Raw genomic sequence first — 10,492 nt, 5'->3', positions numbered from 1 at the left:
AGGTAAGGCCTAGATTAAGCCAAAGCTGTAACTGCAAGAATGTACTCAAGCTGGAACATGCTAATGCAGACTACATCTTTGGGAAACTACCTAACATCTAGGAAGTCTCCAGTGGGTCTTATAAACCAGTTTTGCAAAGGTTTAATCAAGTGACAAAATCTGGGCAAATTTTCAGAGAGCGCAAAAAGCGTATCCGTGACACAACCATCAATCTATCAGATTTAAAGTCTCCATTCCAAACCAGAAAGCATTAGTATTATTTAAAACAAAAGTCACAAAGATTTTCCCTCTCCCTGTTCTCCAAAGGGTTAAGTGACATGGAAAACAACAATCCAAGTGGCTAAACTTTGTCAGTATGGACTTAATTCAAAAGCAGACACACAACCACAACAGACACCATCACCAGCTTTACCTGTGCAAACAAGGGGTGGGGGGGGGGATGGAATCAATATAAGAATGTTTTTGAACTGTAGTTTAATGCCTGTAAACACTTTCTCAACACTAACAAAATCCTTCTTCAGAAGTCATTTTCCTTAGCCTCCAATGGGTAAGACATACATCATTTTCTTCTCTTTTCTCAAAGAGAAATAATGCCTTGACTGTAACCTCATAGACATTAGTAAAGTATTTAAAAATCCTCTGAGCATTCATGTTAGACACATGCCTTATTGTCTTTCTAGAAGAAATAGTTATAATTAAAAATTGTGTTTAGAAAGACACCAAAGCTGCTGTAGTATACAGTTTAAGGATAGAAAACATAATGACTTGGTGCTAAAAGGATAAAATTATATGACCTCAGTGATACCAAAACTTTTACCTTCCAGCTTCAATTCACTTGGGGATCAGAGGTTAATTTTTTTTCTTTTTAAATCGTGCATCACTGTCAGTAATATTTCCATAGTTTTGCAATTCTGTTGAATGAAAAAATCCAGCCTTCTTGAAAACATGCAGTTAAAAAAATAAAAGAAAAAAGGGAACACACCTAATTAATTCCCACCTTTTGCTGAGTTATTTTTCAATCCATAATACAGCCACAACTGAGATCAAAGTAAGCTCATAAGGAGATTTTCCTTGATACAAAAGAAGAGAGTTGTTGTCAGGACTCAGTGTGAACTGTTTGACTTGTGCTCTCTTTCATTTACCAGAAACTGGTTTGTTAAACCTTTGAGCACAAGGACAGGTCATCTTCTTTTCAGCTTTTATAAAGCATAACAGTCTGAGGGAGTTATTACAGTACTTCATGTGTTAATTCAACAATTACTCATTCAGGTTTTAAATATTTCAGCCTTTTGCTCTAAATTTTTCATAATATTACCTACACAATAAATTCCACTTTCTTGGAGTTCCTACAGAACACTATAAATACAAGAAAACATTTCAGTAGATGTAAACGTGAATTCAGCATCACTAAACACCACCAGAAACTGAATTTACAAATTCTGAAATTTTTGCCTATTAGTTTACAGTTTGACAATTCTTTTTGCTTCAGTGACTTTTGATCTTTGAAAAGTTTCAAAATCTAATTTTTATATATTTAGTAAAAGGCTATCAAAATAAGCTATGAGCCTAAAAAGAAATCTAGGAACAGAGAGTTAATAGATGTGGCAAAGCCCAATGCAAGAGTTCAGGCAAGTGCCAATAAAAAGAGATTAATTTTAAAGCAATTATACTGTTTCATTTCCATTTGCAAGATTAAAGTAAGTATATATTCTGTATACCCTACAAGATGACACAGACCAGAAGCCTCTATTTTTCCTGCCTCTTGAAGGGTTTCCCCTTCTTGGTGTTATGCCAGCCAGAACCAATGAAACACTACACAGTTCACTGCTATTACCTGCATCATGGGATACTTTGTTTCTGCGGGGCTTCCAAATCCATTAACGCCAATGAAGCTGGTGCTAAAGTAGGAATCTGTGAGACTAGCATCAGCTAACCCACCGCCATCTATTCCGGGAACTAAAAGAAAAAAAGAAAAATGTTTCAGAAAAAAAAAAAAAAAACAAAAAAAAAACAAAACCAGTTTACCATTGGTTTATTTGCTAATATCTCCTACATATTTTTTTTTTTTGGCAGGGAAGCAGAATAGGAAAAGGTTGGTAATACTATATTTCAAACCTATCTTCTCAGCAAAACAACTAAAAAACATAACAGTGTGCAAAATGAAAAAGAAACTTTATGAAAGAGGTTGCTAAAAGACAGCATACGCAGCATGAAGTTACAGCACAAATGCAGAAAGAGGCAGAAAAGTGAAAAGCTTTGACAGAGACAATGAGGAGTTTGAACTTTAGAAAAAAGAATAACAAAGAAAATAACTATATCAGAAAGAAAATAAATCAACTAAAAATGCCTAGAAGGCAAGCTTATTTTCAGGAAACCCATGTTCTTGCATCCCCATCTTGGAAATACACCTGTTGAGTAGAGTTTTTAACTGGATGTACTGGTTCTTTTAAAGGGTAACACATAGAAAATGCACATTTTAAAATATCTCAAGTCCTTTCACACAAAGCACAAATATTAAAAGCTTCCTTAAGAGCATAAGACTATTTCCATTATCTCATACTTCATAAAGTACAATTTTATGAAACGTAGCCAAAAAAATCTTCTAGACGGAAAGCAAGCGTGAAGGATCTAAGAAGAAATTAATCCCCTGTCTAGAAACAAAGGCCTTGACGTATAAGGCCCTACTTTAACAGCAAATAAATTAATCCAATACCATGAAACTACAGAGAACAAGAAGCAGTCATAATTAACACAAAACATTCAAGCACATAACACTTCAAAAACAGCAACAAAAATTGAAAGAGTTTACAATAGTATACAAGCTGCAGTTCAAATTAAGCTTCCGCAAAAACACCCACAGCAAATTATAAAGACACTAATCAGTATGGCCAGGCCACTGCAAGCCAACAGGCATGAGTAATTGGTAGCTCCAAGGTAGGAAGGCACACATCCAACTCAGAAGAACATCCTGTACCAAACTATCCAACTCAAACTTCTGTGAAGACTCACAGCCAGGCAGTGACACCCCGAAACAACTTCCTGACCCTAATCTTCAAAGGAAATAAAATGCAACTTTGTGGCAGAGGTAAAGGAATGCAGATTATAAGCCCTCAAATTTCATCAGAATGGGAACTTTCCCTCCAAAAGAGGCTACATAACCTGGTCAGCCATTTCCACACTGTAGGCACAGGAAACAGCAAAAGAAGTACAGCCAGATGAAATCATAGGAAGGGCTGGAAGAGGAGAATGACTAGCAGTACCCAAACTACAGCCAGATGGAAACCCTGCCCCACTGCACTCCCTGAGACTGGAGCTGTATGAACCAGCCAGCCAGGGGTAACACCAACTGCACCTCCAATGAAGAGCTGTAAGTGGAAAGAGATCAAATAAACTTAATACTTCAATGGTAACCCAGATGAACTTTGCAAGCAAAACAGATTCTTAAAGTATTGCTGCCAAATCTAGAACATTTGGATACTCTGCAGTTTTGAGGAAGACACCTGAAGAACTGTAAAGATGAACTGTAAAGATCCTAATTATTAATGAGTTGCAACTTTTTTTTTTTTAAAAAAAAGATTTAAAACTTAGCTAAGATAATAGAAAAATAAAACTCCCTCCACTATCCATGCTCATAATTTCAAAGGAGCAGCCACATAGAAACTTTGGAAGCCCTCTTGCTACAGCCCTAAAAAAGACAAAGCTTTTTGGATTTGTCTTGTAAACATCTGTCCCTCTTTTGCCTCCATTTGGGAAATTTACATTCAAAAGCCTAGGAAAAGTATTTTATAGTTGAACTGTTGTATCAGGGAAAATATTCACACCTGCAGTAACACCAATTACTGTCTCATCCTGCCTGCTCCGGTCAGTCTCTAATTCACACTGTGAAGGTCAGCATTTTAACCCAATTGTTTTCTGGCATCATGAAAAATACTAGGACTCGTTCATCCAAGAAAATGAGAAAATAGCAAATCCATGTTTAACTGAGTAGTTTCAGTCTAGTTTGCCCATAAATTATTCAGGGTTCATACTGTGGTTTTTATTTTAAAAAATGCATTTCCAATATAGCTTTCTCTGCCTGCATTTCAGCCATTATCAAAAACTGCTGCACTTTTTATGCTACATCTTGACTGTAAAAGATCAAGAAAAACTGTTTAATTTCCCAAAACAACTGCCATTTCAAGGTACACTACATAATTTCAGCAGTGTATCTGCTACTTCATCTCATACTTCTGTCAGAAACTCCAGATTCTATCCAATTTTTAACAAACTAGCTCAGATTACACCACTAGCTCTACAAACCCTCCAGCCTCTATTGAAGAATTAAGAAACAGCCAATTTTTTCCACTTCTCCTCACTACATTAGGGTCAACTTAAGAACCCACACACCTTCATTTCTCTGTTGGACAGATAAAGTTAATGCACAAAATCCATAAAACTGGGAAGAGGCAAGTGAAAGCTTTCAGGCTTTGCCACATTCAGCAGCAAGGCATGCAAGGAGTCCCCTCTGCATGAAGAGATGCCAGAGCAGACCTTCAATAACTCAAGACAGCTGTTACAGCTGCAGTTACCCAAAGCAAGCACTGGAACTGGTGCAGGTAGCCTTGCTAGGGCACAAATACAGCACCAGGTTCTCTGCTCCTCATCTGGCTGAAGCATTGATGAAGCTGCAAGCAGAAGCAGGCTTCAGGCAGCAGCCCCAGAACAGAGCAAGACAGGATGCTGCTGGGAATCACAAAGTTGATCTTTGACACAGCTCAAACATTGCTCCCTTCCACTGCTAGGATTTGCTAGGCTAGCCAATCCAAACTACTTAAAGCTGCTCAAAGCTACAATTTCGGTTTTCTATTGGGCATACCAATACCTAACTGAGCACTCCAGATTGCACAAGCTACTCCAGAACATTTAATTTCATCTAGCTGTATGAAGATTATGATTATCTACTCAAGTGCAATGCTTTGGCCATGCTGATCAGCCTCCTTGTGGGGTTACCACAAACTGCTGTACTCCACAGCTGATCTGCCGTCATACCACTGAATTCTACTGATGATCCACCTGCTGCACTAACCAGAGTAATTTCAGGGTGGTTTTCAACTATGAGGCTTTCCATTGTCCTCTTCCAAAGAGTCTAAAAAACCACATTTCTAGCTAAGGGACCAAGACCCCAAGAAAACATACTTTACAGAAATAAAGAAAGCCATCAGATAGTAAGCTCACTGGAGCAGAGGGCAGCTTTCTTGGCAGTAGCCTGTATTTAGAACAGAATGCTCCAAAAATGGTAAGTACAACTACTGCCTTCAAGAGAAAACTCAACATCAGCTTCCTTAAGCTAATTTCCCCACAGTGACACACAAGAAAATCAAGACTAGCAGAGAAAAGATGCAGCTTATATAGATATAAAGAAAAAAGTAATTCCTGCATTTCCTATAGAACCAAAGAGTGTTCACTATATACTCCATTTCTGTTCAAAGAAGGGACATTCAGCTGTTGCAGTGATGAAAGCTCAGCAAATACCTAAACAGCCAAGGCAGTTTTACTGTGTTTGGCACCTGGCCTTCCCCATGAGAAGTACAAGGCTTTTATCCTCCTTCTGCCAAACATTTGGCAAATCATAAATTCTCACTTGCTTCTGGAAGACCACAGTAGTTCAGAGCACAAAAAAGGAAAAGTGATTTATCAAAGGCAATCCACAGAATAAGGTCTTCAGAAGTGGGCACACTTCACCACATGAGCAGTGAGGGGTTTGGTTTTTGGGTTTTGTTAAAGGGAAAAAAAAAAAAGTCCAAACTGGAAAGAGACAGAAAATTTTAGTCCTTATGAAGTTTGTATTCTCATGTGTTTTTTAATTTATATCACACCCAGCATTCAACTTGTCTGTTCAGTCTACACAACAATTGTGAGCACGCACTTACAAACACTATTAGAATGACAAATAGAAAACTTCTTCTGAGGTTTATGTCTTTTCTCTTTCAAAGAATTGATTACAACTTTAGGTAAGTTTAGACAATAATTTTAGGAAAATCTTGAACTCGCTATTTTTGTCAAAGGAACATGCCTTTCCATTTTGTAACTGTATTATCCATGTATTGAAGTTTACATTTTCAATAGACTCTTTCTTGGAGAGAAGCAACAACTTCCTTACAAAAGTAGAAAGGTTGATGAGGTAGGTTTGAGAAGAAAATACAGATGTGTGAGGGAACAACTAGGAGTCCAGTGGGAAAAAAATGCTCACACATTACATAAGCACATATGTGAAAATCAGCAGAAATTTCTAAATTCATCAATATTACAGCCAGAAGTTACATCCTGGCAATTCTGGAAAGAGATGAAATAAAACATCTTGAGAAATTCTGAAGATGTCTTCTACTTTTCATACACACATTATCTAATAATTTTTTGCTTGGTGAGTAACACTGCAGCTTAATGTGACAACTGCAATTAAAAATAAGTATCTTCTTATATAATTCTTCTCCCACGGAATTTTAGCAGAAAGTAGGCTTCCCATCAGATGCTGGCACCAAAGAGAAAAAAAAAACAGTTACTTTTGCCTTACTTATTACAAAGACATTTTTCAGGAACAAAGGATCTCATCACAGCTGAAGTGCTTGAGTACTATTGTGATGAACTCAACACACATACTTCAACAGAATCAGTGGGTTTCAGTTGGTTTTTGGTTTGATGCTTGTCTTTTCTAATACTAGCACTATCTGAAAAGATGGTGTTTCTGATATTTTCATTGTAACATTTTATTTTAGTAACCAGTAAACAAATACTGAATATCCTATACTGCTTCTTTTACGAACTTAGTATCAGCACTGATCATCTCAAACTGTTCTTAATGTAAAAAAGATGTATCAAGTAATGTGATATATTGCCCCAAAAATAAATGGGCTAAAGTAAGATCACAACAGGGGCTTTTTCTACATATTTTTGAAAACAAAAATTTAAAGATTTCAAGCGAGGTAATAAAACACAGACTGAAATAATTTGTTTCACCATTATCACTGCTTAAAAAAAAAAAAACTGTACTACATTTTTTTTATGCTGGGAAAAAAGTATATATAGAGAGACAATCTTGATTTAAATTCCTAGCACTGCTACAGTGCAGGCACTTCTCACCTCAACACAGCTTGGTAAACTGAATCATAGGCTCATTGCATAGACGTGCATACAAAGGACAAGGTGTTATCTCAGGCAGATATAAAGCAGTAAAAACTACAGTGACATATCTCCAGTGGAATTTTACACAGAGATAGCTATCCTAATATTGAGACAAGAACAATAAAACTTTTATACAAAGCCTGTGTATGGCAAGTCATTCAAGACTTGTGTCCTTTCAGTCTCCTACAAGCAGCCAGGTGTCAGAGGAGCTTATGTTTGTCCTACTTGGTTTTGTACTGACACATTTGTATCAGGAAACAACCATGTGCTTGAGATGCCAGCTTGCCTGCACACCTCTGTAACAGTCCACGAGCACTATAGGTACTAGTATGCACATTTCCGAGATGCTTTCTCTACAGTGCTACTACTGTTGCAACTTGCTAGGGAAAGTGGATTCTCTGGTGCTTTTATGGCTCTCATTTAACACAATGCTTTTGAAACGCAGACTAGGAATCACTGAAATACAGGCAACAGACAAAGAAAGTGAACTACACCCCCAGGCATGAGGAGCAAAAGTAAAAGCACACGCCTGGGTTAGGATGCCGTGATGGAGAGTGCAGTTGGAGGGCAGACAGCACAAATGAACCAAGCTGGCTGAAAGGCAGACAGGAAGCAAAACAGTTTGGGAAATGCTGCCTTATTTACAAACACTCCCACTAGGCAATGAGATATTCATGGGCAAGCAAAGGAAAACAGCAATCTTTACCATAACATTAAATGACTGAGTTGTCTTTTTTTTATCTATGATCTTGCATATCATAGAAGCATCTGATAAAGACTGGGGGAAAAAAAAAAATAGGTGCCATCTTTTTGCTCTGAAAAAATCTTGGTACAGAGTCTAGAGCACCAGAACTCTTCGTCATGGATCAAGTCCAAAAGCACAGTGATAATACACATTAAAACTGATACTTTTTCAACAGAGTCATCAGAGCTACTCTGTTACCAGAAACAGCAAGTCAAAGTAATACAATTACTTAGTATCATAGCTTTCAGAGCTAACCCACTCCAAGAGCTTTCATAATTCCTAATATATTGCACCAAATTATTCAATAAACTGCATCAATTTTTTCATGTTTAAGCTTTTGTTTTTAATAGCCTCCTGTACCTAAAATTAAACTTTTAAAAATAAAAATAGCTGTATGAAATGTGTGCAGATAGCCTGCACAGAACATTAGGACATCTTTCACAGCAGTGGGGGAGAATGCATAAAAGAAAGGAAAGGTTTTCCTGCCAGTTGCATCAGCTTTAGACCAACTGAAGCTGAGGGAGTTTACCCACAGACTACAGAACTGCACGTTGCATGACCAACTTGACAACTTGTACAATGCACGTCTCCACTCTCACTTTTGCACACCTGTGGGGCATTTCTAAAACTCTGTTCTCAAATTTTAAAAAAAAAAAAAAAGTCAGGAGTAAAAGGCTGTAAGGAAGCAAATTAAAAAAGACAGTAAGTTCTAAACATGAAATATCTTTGAATACCAAACAAAACAATCACATAATCGTAACGTTTTTAATTCCTAAAAGACTCACGGAACAACCACACACATGTGCACGCTCACACAGAGAGCGTGATCTACTCTAACTCATCTCCAACACACAGTGATTCACCACACCACTTTTCTGGTGATGTAATGCATTAGATCTTTACTAGAAAGCAACAGATCAGGAAAACATCAGCTACATCAGTTTACTACCTAAGTCCCTTCACTGACTCCCTTTTCATCAGCTGCCTCACAACCAAGATTATTTTTCTGCTTTTGGGGTTCTACAGAAGTGCTTCTGCCTGGGTTTATCACCCCACCCTCACTTACCATTTGTCCACTTTTCCCACAGCAGTCTAAATTTGCTTCTAGTCGGTTCCTTACACATGGAACTCTTTCTGAGCTGGTCCCCAAGGTCACTATTTTCTGGGCATTCAAATTCTTCCTGAAGGCCCACTCCTACAGTGATACCTACAAAAAATCAGTTATCTAGTATCTGCTAGACAGAAACTAAATGGGGATGCTCTGTACCCTAAAAAACATTATCAAAATTTCAAATTATGAAGTTATAGCACACAGAGTTTGCTCACATAATGTAACTATCCCCCCCACACACTCCTTTTCATCTTTGCCTTTGAAGGAAAAAAACAATTACAACAGTAATAAAACTTTCTTTACATTCTTCAACACCCAACACACAGTGGGTATTACCAGAAACTAATAATTACCAGTACTCCTCAGGTATCTGTAATTCCTGTGGAATATGTGGACTTTGAATGATTCCACATACAATAAGGAAAACCCACAAAGTATATAAACAGATGCAATCAGTTTCAAAAACAATTAATAGTGTATTTTTTAAAAAGTTTCATATATTAAAACTGCCCCTCAAAATCCCACATAAATTTGCGGATTGAGAAATTTTTCCTTCCTTCCTTTCTTTTTCCTTAGCTCCCCTCAATAATTTTAGTTCCCATTTAATTTCCACATGAAACATGCAAAAGCAGAAAGAAAATCCATGTCTATAATTTCCTGATTTCTGGAGCTGACATATGAGACAAAAACTGATTAAGTTAAATCAGTAATTTTCATTTTCTCCCATGCATCTCTAAGTGGTTATTTGTTTTACTCTTCAATTCTCAACTGTCTCTAACTGTCTCCAAATGTCCCAAATGTCTCTTCAATCCTCAGAATTCTTTCCCCATTTCTTGAAAATACTCTGAGCAAAACAAGATGAAAATTGTACCATCTATCAACTCCTGGAAAAGGCATCAGGAATATTAAAAGGGGAAATAATCTCTCTAAAAAGAAAACCAAGGTATACAACAACTAATACAGCATCACTTGCAAAGAGTTTGGAAAAAGAATTCTCAACCTACACCTTTACTATAACACCTATTTTCTGTACACAAGCAAAGAAACAAACCCAGGGAAAAGTAACTATGTTTACATTTAAAAGTTTGAGATACTTGTCTGTTTCTAAACACTTCAAGCTGCAAATACTGAAATGCTACCAAAAATAAGAAAAATCCATATTTAAATTACTCCTGACCATTGTTTCATTGCATTAAGAAATATAATCCAACAGACAACCTTTATTATCTCTTTTGCTGAAGATATTATCTTGCCATTTTTTCCTATATCCACTGCTTCACTTTGTTTAAAAAGGAATGGACTGGTAAAGACTTAAATACCTTTTAAAAAGTAGAAAATGCACAAATGTATAGGTCTTTCCACTACTCTGAGTCTAGCGTATTCATGGATATCACAAAACTTAAGCTATAATGCTAAGCTAACCACCAAGGGATTGCATACAGAGTGGCTAAAGAAAAGGCCACTATCCACAAACTCTT

At 36.9% G+C, this 10,492-nt stretch overlaps 1 protein-coding gene across 1 annotated transcript in view; it reads right to left on the bottom strand.

Annotated features, from left to right (window-relative positions):
- Positions 1-10,492, bottom strand: part of PAN3 (poly(A) specific ribonuclease subunit PAN3) — a 76,963-nt gene that overhangs the window by 65,708 nt on the left and 763 nt on the right. The window contains exons 2-3 of the mRNA XM_010168017.2: positions 8,970-9,110; positions 1,835-1,956 (exon numbers count right to left, since the gene is read on the bottom strand). Coding sequence (XP_010166319.2) covers positions 1,835-1,956; positions 8,970-9,110 — 263 coding nt within the window. The remainder of the gene's footprint in view (positions 1-1,834; positions 1,957-8,969; positions 9,111-10,492) is intronic.

Source organism: Antrostomus carolinensis, unplaced genomic scaffold (genome assembly GCF_000700745.2).
Source record: "Antrostomus carolinensis isolate BGI_N321 unplaced genomic scaffold, ASM70074v2 scaffold8175, whole genome shotgun sequence".
NCBI classification, from domain to species: Eukaryota; Metazoa; Chordata; class Aves; order Caprimulgiformes; family Caprimulgidae; genus Antrostomus; species Antrostomus carolinensis.
This window is presented reverse-complemented; position numbering and strand designations above follow the sequence as displayed.